Source organism: Mastigoproctus giganteus, chromosome 12, assembly GCF_048544385.1.
Source record: "Mastigoproctus giganteus isolate SK-2022 chromosome 12, ASM4854438v1, whole genome shotgun sequence".
Lineage (NCBI taxonomy): Eukaryota > Metazoa > Arthropoda > Arachnida > Uropygi > Thelyphonidae > Mastigoproctus > Mastigoproctus giganteus.
This window is the reverse complement of record NC_143586.1, coordinates 13,996,151-14,009,999: the sequence shown is the minus strand read 5'-3', so window position 1 is coordinate 14,009,999 and position 13,849 is coordinate 13,996,151. Positions and strand designations below refer to the sequence as shown.

Genomic DNA, 13,849 nt, shown 5'->3' with positions numbered 1-13,849 from the left:
GAACTGATTGAGCAGGGCAAGGTTTCCCAAAATGGAATGTGGAATGCAATGTGCTATCATCGGCAAAACTATGGATAGGATTTCCAGTCAATGGAAGAAGGTCATTAATATACAAGAGGTAAAGAACTGAACCTTGGGGGACACCAGCATTAGTGGAGAAGTTAAAGACAGAGAGCCATCTACCATCACCCTTAGATCTGAGTGATCAGAGAGAAAATTGGATAACCAATTACAAAAAACAGTAGGCAAACCATAAGACGGAAGCTTGTTTAGAAGACCTTTATGCCAAACACGATCGAAAGCCTTTTAGATGTCAAGAGCAACTGCTTGAGTTTCACCGAACTTTTCCATTGAATTAGTCCATAAATGGGTAACATAAGCCAGAATATCACTGGAGGAATCCATACTGGCGATCATAGATCAGACGGAAGGTTTCTAGGTAGTTTAAGAGTTCATAAAGGTTAATTGATTTCTCCATTACTTTAGAAAGAGTAAAAGTAATTGCAATGGGACGATAATTGGATGGGAGGGATTTGTCACCCTTTTTAGGAACTGGCTGGATATGAGCAAATTTCCAAGCAGAAGGAAAAACACCTTTGGAATAAGAAAGTGAAAAAAGTCGGCAAAGAACAGGAGTAAGTTCAGGAGCACAGGTTTTCAGAACAAGTGGAGAAATATCATCAGGAAGTAAGGCTTTCTTAGCATCAAGATTTGTCAAAATCCTTCTGACATCCTTTTGATGGAAGACCACAGGAGGCATTGAATTGAGCCTGTTGGGAATGGTGGGAGGTGTTTTACCAAGATCATTAATACATGAGTTGGAAGAAAAATGGGATGCTAGCAGGTCAGCTTTATCCTTGGCTGAAGTGACAACAGAACCACCTGGTTTTGACAGAGGTGGGAGCAGAGATGGCCAGAAATTGCGGCCAATAGCTTTGACAAGAGACCAGAATGCACAGCTACCATTATGGCAAGAAGCAAGTTTTCTACTCTTAGCCTGTTCAAACTCTAGTTTGGACTGATTAATAACTGCCTTACAATTGTTGCAAGCTTTGGTGTAGGCAGAAAATGAAACTGAAGAATTAGAAACAAGCTAATTACGAACAGCCTTATCACATTTATTGGAAAATCAAGGTTTATATAAAGGACGAGATATTAAAGTGGAGTGTGGGATAAAGGATTCTATTCCTGCAAGAATAATCTCACTGACACGATCTGAGCAAACGTTGACATCAGAAGTTTTGAAACAGTAATCCAACCAAGGAAAAGAAGAAAAGATATCTCGCAGGTCATTCCATTTTGCATTCTTGTAATGCCAAACAATACGAGGTTGGGAATAGCCATGAGATAATGGCTCCATTGGAGAAGAGACGATCATCAAGTTGTGATCTGAAGTGCCTAAAGGACCTCTCACTTCGACCACTTACTTAGAAGGGTTGTTTGTGAGAAAAAGATCAAGCGTATTGGCTGTATAATTAGGATTGTCCGGTATTCTTGTAGGTAAATGAACAATCTGTGTAAGGTAATTAGTAATTGCAAAAGCCTCAGGATCTCGACCAGCTGGGTCGGATACAGAACAGAAGCCAGCTGGAGTAGTGAACATTAAAATCACCAAGAAAAATTACTTCACTGTTAGGAAAGTTGGACTGGAGAAAGTCAAGTTGCAAAGAGAGGAAGTCAAAGAGCTCCAAGTGATTAGTGGAGTTGGTAGAATAGTAGAGACAACAGGTGAATTTGACACAATGATGTAGAGAGATTTTAAGCCAGAGAAGATTGAAAAGAGGAGATTCCAAATTACCAGAGAATACCAGTCTGACAGGGAATATCGGAACGGACATATGCACAAGTCCCACCTTTGAGGTGAAAGGAATCATATAGCGAATAATTTGGGCAACTGAGATGAACAGTAGTTGAATCAACCGATAACTGAGATTCTGTTAGAAAAGGTACATGGGGTTTGGCAGACTGCAAGTGGAAATGGACATCGTTGAGATTAGAATTGAGACCATGTATATTTGTGAAATGAATTAGGAAGTGTTTGGGAGGTTTAGATCTTTTCGCAGATAAGCTTACTCTATTAGTTTGACAATTCATTGTGTATTCAATAGTGAGAAAAAGTGGGTGGGACATGCTGTATGAAGTAATGAAATTTTTGTATGTGGCGTACACATGGTAAGAATATACCCAGATCCTTGACATAAGTGGCCTCGACAATGTCCCCTGCATACACGCTACTCGTACTCCCTCCAGTCACTATCTGGCAGAGTAGTGGTAGCAAGATTATACACTAGCTGATCCAGAAGCCTTCTAAAGAGTTACCAATAGGTTCGGTCCAGTGTACGAACTAGTGGCCGGCCTGCGAGCACCGTTTTAGAGCTGTTCCCTTGAAATCTAGGAAGACTGGATCTCACCATGATGTTCATCATAACATCGAAAGTCATCAATCATACTGCATGATGGAAGAGATGGGATTAAAAAGCAAAAAGAAATAAACACTTTGCCAAGTGTGTGAAACACTAATGATGCATATGTCAGTAAATGCTCAAATGATCAAAAATCTACCAGAAATAACATGTTCTTGAAATGGCTTCTTCACACAAAAAACCAATTCTAAATTTATCTACCAGATATCTACATCCATCATCAACAATTTAGAATTGTTGTAAGTATTTTCAGGGCTATAGCTGCATGGGAGAAGTGTCTAAGGCATTCTCATGTCACTGAGAAAACAATACATTGAAGAGTAACCTTTGTGCAAAGTCTGCATTCATCAAATTAGAGAGATATATATACATCAGACTCTTAATTTACCGGGATCGGATTAACCATGACACTTCAAGACTCCAAAATAAAAATAAAATAATAATAATAAAAATTAAAAAAATCAACCAGAAATCATAAAATTCAAGTAATAAATAGAATAAGTTAAATAGAAGTGACAAGAAGCGGCATTATAAGTTGTGATTGGGAGATGAAACTATTACCCCGCAGACCCCGCTGTCTTCACAGCTTCCGCTCAAATAAACAACAGAAAGAGAACACATGTTTAGTTTGTTTTAATGCATCGCTTGGAATGCTGTGTTCCGTAGTGTTGCAGAAAGAAAAATTTTCTTTCATTATTTAAGTCAGGAGTGATTCAGTCGAATATCTTTTTATAGTAAATATTTTTTGTTTAGAAATCGCAAAAATGTTGGGTAAACGCAAAAGTTGTGCTTTCAATTGTACAAAAACTTGAAATTATTCAAAAGATTGTAAACTCTGCATCCATTAAATCTTAAAAATGTTGGTGACCAAACCTTATGCGATATCGTAAAAAATAAAGGGAAGCTATTAGAGTTTGCTGGCACATCTGATAGCGTTCAAGGCATGACTAACAGAAAATTGAAGAAACGGTCTACATACGAGGACCTCAACAAGGCAATAGTTTTGTGGTTTAGCTAACAAAGAGCAGAGGGCTTTCCGGTCTCTGGAGCAGTTTGTGCAGCAAAGGCAAAATGTTTATTTGACAAATTAAAATTGCAGGGTGATTGCAGGTTGACACGGTTAACAGAGGCATGGAATTCATCAGATTTCCATTCAGGGTTAAAAACTAAGTAGTGATGCACCGGCCACCCAAGAATTCACCAGTGAGTTTCAAACATTTATTGAAACAAATGAACTTGTGCCGTAGCAAATTTACAATGCAGATGAAACAAGATTGTACTGCAAATGTCTTCCATCAAAAACTTTTGCTTACGAAACCAAGATAAAAGCTCCAGGACATAAAATGCAAAAGCAAATGACAGTTATTTGCTGTGCAAATGCTTCCTGGTCTCATTCTTTGAAACTCTGCATAATTGGAATAGCAAAAAAACCATGGGCTTTCTCGAGTATTTCAATATCAAATTTACCTGTCAATTATTGCAACAATAAGTCAGCCTGGATAGACAGGGAAATATTTTCCAGTTAGTTTAGAACTAAATTTGTGCCTTCAGTGCGCCAACATCTGGCATCACTGGGCTTGTCACAGAAAGCTGTCCTGCTATTAGACAATGCACAAATCATCCTAATGAAGAAATTCTAAAATCAGATGATGGAAATATTTTCATCAAACATTTATCCTCCAATGTTACAGCTTTAATACAACCTATGGATCGAGGTGTCATCCAATAAATGAAAGCAATTTATCGCAGAAATTTATCTTTCAAGTTAGCGGAATAAAATGATTGTGATTTATTGACATTTTGGGAAAACATGACTGTATTGGATGCAATTTACGGAGTTTCAACAGCATGGAAATCAATAAAAAGCCTAACCTTAAAGAGGTCTTACTATAAAATTTTACCTGGAAACGATGAAAGATTCTTAGGATCTGAAGAAAGTTGCGAAGATCTGGTACCAGAAATGTTGCGAAATTTGCAACAAATTGTGAGGAGCATGGGGATGTCAATGAGCAATCAATTCGTGATTGGTTTAATTCTGAAAAAGATTTAGCTGGACATGAAGTACTAAATGGTGAAGAAATTTTACATCAAGTAATGACTACAACACTGCCGCTAAGTAATGTGAATGTGCCACTAAGTGAGGAAGAAGAGGATATCATCACAAAAATTAGCCATAATGTTGCTTTAAGGCATGCAGAAGCACTTCTTGACTTGAAAAAAACGGTTTTAAGAAATATTTGAAGTGCCATTCGTCATAAAGTTGCAAAAGGGAAAAAAACAATCTTCTGTACTTTAGTATTTTCTCTAAGTGAATTGATTTTCATTTCTCTCCTACTTTTCTTAAATATAAAATATTTTGTTAAAAACAAAACATATTTTAAAGATATCAGTAGACTTTTTTAGTTAAAACAAAACTTATAAAAAAATATTGTGAAAATTATTGTGCGCCACTGTCAGCAGAATTTTCCGCCCGATGCAAGCATACATCATTATCTAAACAGGTAAGTTTAGGTACGTTGCTGAACGTTTTTCGATATTTTTGGATTAATTGGGAAATTGATTATCTAAGATTTTATTTTTGCCATCTATCCTGGAAAATCGAGATTCTACTGTACTATAAGCAGCAGTTTAACGTATTCTCCAGTATTTACTTTTGAAAGCTGAGTTGCAGTTATTTAAAAATAGAATGACTCGTGTAAGTAATATGAGCTCTGCTGTAACTTTAAACTGAAAATCGAATAGGGTGGCATGGCAGGTAGTTTGTTTTCTGTGACAAGGTCACTTTTCACTTAAATGGAAAAGGCAGCTAAAAAAACATTTGGTGTAGGGCACTAAAAATCCTTGCTAAGTAATGAAATTTTCCAGAAATCACGTTTTTGTTTCATTTTATATCATAAAATTTGTGTTTCTTTCTTTTCAATGAAAAAGATATCACTTGGAAAATTTGCCAATACTGCCTCATACCTCAGTTTGACTTCATGGAGGTGCTGATGAATTTATCTTCTGGCAAGACGGCATTCTCTTCACTTTCATGTGAATATGCCATAATATCTCAATAACACTACCTCAGAAATGGATCGCATTAGAACTTTAAATACCTAATTTTTATTAAAAGTGGTGTTCCTTGCATTGCTGTCATCATTCCCTCCTACCCTACTAATTATTGACTTGGCACATTATGGCCTAAGCTGCCAATGTGCCATTAAACACAAAATCAATCAATCAACCAACCCTTCTAATACCACTTTACTTCTTTTTGCAGAGCTGTTTAAAAAAAAAAAAAAATGCCATATTTGTTCTGTCATTGCAAACAGACATTCCTGAATTAAAATATACAATCACCAAAGCAGTGGTTTCAATTTCTGCAGACATGCTTGCAAAATTCTAAGAACAAGTCAACTACAAAATGTCATGATTCTTGTTGCACTTATTTGGGGGCCTATTGGGTTCATTAGAAACTTTCAGAAATTCTGTATATGTCTCATTAATAATGTACAGAGTGGCCAGTTTATTAAGCACACGCCCATCAAAGGAAGCAACCAGGGTTTGAGAGAGGCAGCTGTGAGCTGTAAGCACATCTGCAGAAATTGAAACCACTGCCTTGGTTATTGTATATTTTAATTCAGGAATGTCTGTTTGCAATGACAGGACAAATATGGCATTTTCAGGATCTTTGCGGACGCATACCTTGACAACATGAAGCATAGGCTGCAGCATACACCAAGTTTAATTTATTGTGCCAGAGCCTACTTTTTATAATGGAAATTGCACTACACTTTCATCGTTATCATATGTTCCGTTATAAGAATCATTTTTTGAACGCCTTTGTGATATTTTTCTAAAACATTTCTGGAGGTCACTACCATAAAACAATAAAAAACAATTTGCACTTTCCAGTTTATTGGGCTTTTCTGCTAGCTAAATCTATTATAAACGGTAATACCAATAGCTGAAATTCTGTGGGTTTTTACGTTACGGTATTATGGTGAAATGAGTTCCCCTTCACTGAAATCTTGAATTATATAAAAAACATAAGTAAATTATCAGAATCTTTTCCTCATTCCTATTTACTTATTACAATGGTGAAGGGAAAGGGATAAACGGAAAGTCGAAGTGCTGGCAGTGCTAGGAAACGAAAAAAATTGATTTAGAAATGAAGATAATTAATTAAGAAGTAAGAAGCAGGACAAAGTTTGTCATCTATTGCACAGAATTAGGTCTCACTGCTTCAACATTGAATACTATTTTAAGGGACAGTGCACATATAAAAGAACATGTTAAAGGATCAAAGCATTTAAGATCAACAGTGATCACAAAATAGCATTCAGGTGCTATATCAAAGATGGAAAAGCTAATGATAATATGGATGGAAAATCAGCTTCAGAAGCAAGTGCCCCTGAGTCAAATGGCCATTCAAGCAAAAGAAAGAAGTATTTATGAAGATATAGGGTCACTCACGAGCTGGATTTAGGGAATAATTTCGACATTGTTTATTTAGATTTCAGCAAAGCTTTTGACTCAGTCCCACATAAGCGGTTGCTTTATAAGCTGGAACAGGTGGAATCACTGGGAAAATCCTTAGATGGATAGAAGGATGGCTTCAGGGCAGGAGGCAGAGGGTTGTGATAAATGGCTATTCCTCAGATTGGGTTGATGTAAGAAGTGGGGTTCCCCAAGGATCAGTATTAGGACCAAGGTTGTTTTTAATTTTCATAAACGACATTGATGAAGGGATAGAGGACATGATGTCTAAATTTGCAGATGTTAAAATTGGTAGAGTAGTTAATGATCACTGTCAAGCTGAGCTTCTTCAGAGAGACCTAGATAGACTTCAGGAATGGTCAGAAAAATGGCAGCTATGCTTTAATCCAACAAAGTGTAAGTTATTACACCTGGGAAACAGTAATCCCAAAATAACTTATTCACTTGATGGAGTTACTGGAGGAAAGGGACTTGGGTGTTACGATACGGTCAGACATGAAATTCTCTGAACATTGTAAACAGGTTGCAAGGAAGGCCCATGGTATCCTATTGATGATCTATCGAACTTTTGCAAGTAGAGATAGGGACGTGATAATCCCATTATATAAGGCTTATGTTAGACCACACTTGGAATACTGTGTTCAAGTATGGAGATCGCACCTAAAGAAAGACATCGAGCTTCTTGAAAGGGTGCAAAGACGGGTAACTCGCCTGGTGTGAGATCGGCAAAAGGGTGTCATGAAGAAAGACTTCGAATATGTGGGTTGCAGAGTTTGGAAACTAGACACCTTAGAGGAGATTTTATTGAGGTGTTTAAGGCCGTGAGAGGCATCAGTAAAATGAATGAGGACGAAATTTTCAAGATTATAAATGATGCTAGAACTAGGGGACATAAATTCAAGTTACAGGGGGAAATGTTTAGATTGGACTGCAGGAAGTTTTATTTTAGCCAGCGAGTTATAAATTACTGGAATAAGTTGCCTTCATGGGTGGTAGAGGCCGACAGTTTGGGGAAATTCAAAGGTCATCTGGATAGTACTTTCTGGTAAGGGAAGCACATAGGATGATAGGTTTAATTTCCTTTTTTTTTTATTATTAATTATTATTATTTATTTATTTTTATTTTTTATTTTTTTATCATTGTTTTGTTTGGATTTTTTTTTTTTTTTTTTTTTTGCTTTCTTGCACCATGCGGCCATTACTAATGCTAATACTATTAAGGATAAGTACAGCGAACCCCAAGTTAAGTTCGTGGCAAGCAATGGATAGTTTAATAGGTTCAAGCATCGTGTTGGTTTCCAAAACATTAAAGTATGTGGTAAAGTTGCCAGTGTCGATTCTACAGCTGCAGAGAAATTTTGTGATGTGCTTGAAAAAATCCTGGCTAAAGTTCCACAAGCCCTCAACTTCCGGGCTGTGGAGGGCTGTGTGCTTATTAACCCTCCAGCTGTATTATATACAGCTGGAGAGTTAATTCTGGCAATGATGCTCAAAAGGTAAAACTTGTTGATGTTAGTTATGCCTGTCTCCTCTCTCTTTTTTGTAATTTTATACACTTGTAATTTTTCCTGCACATGAGATAAAAAATTGAATAAATAATTCTATTTACATGTTTGTCGAACATTTCTTTTTTGCTTTAATCAAATTTGCGAGTGCTGCATAAGCATTTAGGAAAATTCCGACTTAAGTAGAGTTCTGTGGAACGCAACCCTTACGTAAGTCGGGGAGTGACTGTATTTACAGATATTAACAGTGTAAACATTTATCATTGAATAAAATTAATTTTTAGCCACATTCACCAAACCTTTTATCAAATCTACCATCAATTTTTATTTTACAATTTTTCTGACTCTATTTTACTGCTTTTTGAATGTAATGCATGAATTTGCCATTTTTTAATGTCCTTTGTCTAGATTTCCCAGTGAAACCCCAAAAAGGGTTTCACTGGGAGATCCATACATCAGTTGTGAGTGTGCAAGGTGAAAAATAGGCAAAATAACAGAGGGAAAGGTACCTTAAGGTAAAGTAGGCATTTATAGCATTTTGTCTTCACATTAGAATAGAACTTTAATAATAACCATTTGAAGTTATAATGACTAGGTGGTTGCCATGCAGTCATTGCATTGTAATAATTACCTAGTTTGTTAAGCAATTAAAATATATGAGTGTTCTGTTTTCTAAGTAAGTAAGAAATGTAAAAGAATATTTTTCTCTTTAGAATTTCGCACTGGTCGTTCACCAATTCTTGTTGCTACTGATGTTGCAGCTCGAGGTCTAGGTTAGTAGATTTGTTTACTCTTTAAAAACAAATAATAGTAAATTAATAATAAAGATAAAAATCAAATTTTGATTTGTATATTGATGAATTCTATAACTTAGTTCAGATTTTGGTAACAAAAAATTCATGGCAGCTATGTAAAATGCATCTCTTTTAAAAATAAATTTCATCCCCTCATGACAGTGATTTGTATTCATCCAGGAGGCTAATTAGCAGAGGTGGTATAGCTTTCTCTATAATATAAAAATATTAATTATAGCTGCTAGGGAGAAAGTGGATTTATATTCTGTCACTTAAGAAAGAAAAGTACTAAAACGTATTTTGGACATTAGCACTGGGATTAGACCTAGGTTTTTCTTTTTTAAAACACTATTTTACATCGTTACCCTAAGACTGTTTTTAAGTAAAATAATTTTGCTTCTAAACAGTAAATCCTTCATAATTTTAAAATAATAATAAAAAATTAAAAAAAAAAGATTAATTGTGCATCTAGCTTGTTTTCTGGGGATGCATAATTAGAAGACTACGTTTTCTTGTGTGACCTGTCACTCCTGTAATAGTTAGTGTGTTATGTCTGTGGGAACATGTTTCCACTCCAATTTGCATATTGGGTAGGCTGAAAACTCCTGGAATAACCTGCTGGGAAGACCTACTCTTTCCACCTGAGATCTACTAGCTACAACTTCAGTTGGAGATTTAAAAAATTTCTCCAGTCTTCAATAGGAATTGAATCCAGACCTCTCCAAATGATGGCAATATATCCTGCTTCTTAAGCTGCTACTGAGGACAGAGATGAAGTGGTTTACAAGTATATCTCAAGTTTTTCTTCAAGGTAAGGAATATTGGCTTCTATGCCCATATCATAAGATCTATATGAAGTCATGCAGGCTACCAATACTTGAGTTGTGAGTTGTTAATATGCTAATCAACCCAAGGTCAATCATAAATTAATGCACCAAAATCAGCATAGTTTATGTGCCAGTAAATCCCCGGACAAAACCAAACTACTTGATAAAGAAATAAGTTACACTCTGCTTAAGAGACTTGTAGTGTATTTAACTTCATTATAAAACTAGAAATGTACAACGGCTATTGCCATATCTGGTTATAATTTTACTGTATTGTACTCAGAGTTCCTTAATGTAAAGTGAATGTAAATCATTTCTAGAAATTCTGTGGGGATTTACACACACAATGTGCTTCAACTTAAAGTCTAAGTGTTTTGACTAATATACAAAAACAATATACAGTGATATACAATTTGTGATCATTATTGGCTAACGTTTGTCATATCTTGCAAGTTGTGTGATCACTACCGATTTTCATCTTCATGAGAAATTGATTTATTTTAATATCTTTATTTTTTATCCTAATTTATCCAAAATAAAAACTTAAAATATGCCTTGCAATGATATTTAAAATTTATTTTCATAATTTTTGATGTTGCATTTTGCCTTTTTGAAAATGTTTAAGTGAAAGAAGTAATAACTGTTTTCACTAGGTATTGAATTGTACAAATCAATCTTGTCATGATGATGATACCCATTTTAGATAGTTGCATATCAGTTGCTAGAACTTGTTATTCACCTCCCCTCTGTGATTATTGATGCAAGAGCAGGTCATTTATTCACACTTTCAAACTTACAGGTAAATTGTAGTTGTTTTATGAGATGTAGGAGGAAAGGCATTTTGGCAACAAAATTTATTGACAGTTGGAAGTCAAGTCATTTTGTATATGTTATTGTTAGTAATTAGGAAGATCTACACTGAGTGGCCACATTATTAGGTAACACCCACGCTTTTTATGGAATTTAGTGCTGCTTCAATAATAGCATAATGTGTTTGTTCCATGCAATATAATGTAGAAATCAAGTGAGCAGATATTAAGGGATGCTTTCAGAACAAGAATGCTTAAGTACCATGGTAATTAACAAAAGAATGCTTAAGTACCATGGTAATTAGCAGCAGATGCACCTGTATGAGAATCTTGGAAACTACAACCTTGCTGGGGAGCGTTCATGTACCACTGTGTCTTAGGTGTATCAAGATTAGTACAATAACTAAATACATCCAACCAGTGATGATCCTACTGTTGGAAACAGCTCATTGATGCAAAAGGCCAGTGGAGGCTGACAAGACTTGTGCAGGATAACAGAAAGGCTACAGTCAGCCGAGTAATAACCCGGTACAACATTGGTAATCAAAGAAGCATTTCAGAATACACAATTCTTCATACCTTATTATGGATGGAGTATGGCAGTTGACAACTGAACCAGGTTCCAATCCTGCCAGTGAAAAAACAAAGTGTGGTATATTTTGCTGAGGAATGCCAACACTGGACAGTAGCAGATTGGACATTCTCTTTTGAATCCCAGTTCCTGCTGTTTCAAGCTGATGGAAGGAAAATATGGTGGAAACACTCACTTATCCTTACAACTGTCAACATTGCAGGCTGGTGGTGGTATTATGGTTTGGGGATTGTTTTCATGATGCACACTATGTCCCTTGATACTAGTGGAAAAACATTTGGCTAAAGCAGGGATTCTCAATGGGGGTGAAAATTGGTTTTTTGGGGGCAAAAAAGTCATGGATATTACAATGGTTTGTGGCCCTCAAGTTCAAACCTACCTGACAACATCCTATTCCTTAATATTTCATTTCTCTCATTGGGTTTTCTTTTCCCCTCAGCAAACTGATTTTTAACATATAGGCATATTATACAGTGTCATCAAAAAAGGTGTCTGTGATTTCCCTTTTAAAATTACCTTCGGAAATATTTGATCGATTGCTGTGATCATAGCATCAAACAGTGTGGTAACTCACTAAGTTTTATTTTACCTCTCAACAATGACACAGTGTGCGTTGTGGTACGCTGAATTTCAAAACTGACATACATCGGTATTGACGTTGCACTGTCATGAGCTTTTTAAATTCAGCATAACACAACACACACTGTGCTTTCTGTTGCACAGCCATCTTACTAACACTGACTGAGATAGCTTGCATAGGAGTCATTCTGCGCACACTCACGGCACAGCCAAGGTCATTGTTGAGATGTCAAATAAAACTTAATTACCACACTATTTGCTGCTATGATCATAGCAATCGATCAAATATTTCCGAAGATAATTAAAAGGGAAATCACGGACATCTTTTTCGATGACTCTTTATTAGGAGTTAGTGAGAAATTTTGATAAAAGAAAGGTAGTGGGCATGATTTAATTCAACCATCTATGCTTTTCATAGGCATTAAATGCCTAAGTGCTTTCATGTCTCTGCAATCCTTGGTGTTTACACCTTTCTGACAGCTGTGACCTTGCAGCAGTGATAGACTGCAAACGTGTATTAAAAGCCTTTAATGAGAAAATAATTTCATAGTATGCAAGAGTTAGTTGAAATCAATGAATTTCACATCCACCCAGAATGATCTTAAGAATTATTCAGATCATTTGTGTTCTTTAAAAGGCGAAATGAAAAATAGATTTTCAAATTTATTTTCTTTTGAAGTGAAGCCATGGATGTTAGATCCAAATGGATGCAATGCTGGGTCTCCTAATGAAGATATTCAAGAACTTATTGATTAAAATGTAATGAAGAATGCAAATATAAATTCGAAAAAAGGTGGATCGGCTGTGTTGTAGGGATCAAAACAACTAAATGTCTTTATCCAACAATGTAGTCTGAAATGACGAAAACACTTTTGTTTTCCAACATCTTATATATAGTTGAAAGTGGTTTTAGTGTAGTAAATAAAATATTAACAAAGGAAAGAAACAGAATTGATATATATATTTTTTTTATGAAAACCCCAAACAAGAGAGGTATTAAAACCTATAGTATTTAGAATCATCCATGCTTGGGTTGGAGATTGAGAACACGAGAGAAGATATTTGTTGACATTAGACTCGAACTTCTATAAACTGTAATTTTCATGAAATGCGTATGAAAGAAGATTGTTCTAGGAAACGGCAGTTGAATGAATAAACGAGGAAGATGAAAAATTGGTTCTGTGAGTTTGAAGTTGTGCAGTAAATGGCTGTTGGCGGCACGTGTTCGGACTGATTTGAAAGAGAGAGCGGGAATTAATAGAAGCCAATTCAGAAGAACAGTGCCCATGGAAGTATCTGTAGAAAAGACATGCAGCAGAAACAGTATGTCTATGAGACAATGAGTGCGGAGACTGTTAGAGATGAGTCATTAATTAACCTAACTGTCCTCTTCTGAATGGAATCTAGAAACCTGAGAGAGGTTTCGGGGGGCCCCGCCCCAGATGTGGGAACAAAATTCCATCGTAGGGCAGATTTGCGATTTGTACAGAGTGAACAGCTGTTAGGAAGAAAAGTAACACCGAGAGCGAAAGAGAAAACCAAGTTTTTTAGATGCAGAGGAAGCAATATTTGTAATGTGCTTGTGCCAAGAGAGATTAGAAGTCGGCGTAATCCCCAAAACAGATATAGCAACTTGCCTGGTAATCGAAATGTCACCAAAGATAAGCATAGGAGCAGAAGAATCCTTTTTGTGAGATATAAAACAAGACTGAATTTTAGAAGTTGAATATTCGAGATGTTGACAGGGATGGGAGCAGAGATGGGCAAAAGCTGATTGAGCAGGGCAAAGTTTCTCAAAATAAAAGTGTAATTCAATGTGCTATCATGGATAGCACATT

General features: G+C 36.0%; 1 protein-coding gene across 2 annotated transcripts in view; it reads left to right on the top strand.

The window, feature by feature from the left end:
• Window positions 1-13,849, top strand: part of LOC150076718 (putative ATP-dependent RNA helicase DDX17) — a 244,366-nt gene that overhangs the window by 166,009 nt on the left and 64,508 nt on the right. For both annotated transcript variants that reach the window (XM_090385598.1, XM_090385599.1), the window contains exon 12: window positions 9,124-9,183. In XM_090385598.1, the coding sequence (XP_090241724.1) occupies window positions 9,124-9,183 (60 nt within the window). The remainder of the gene's footprint in view (window positions 1-9,123; window positions 9,184-13,849) is intronic.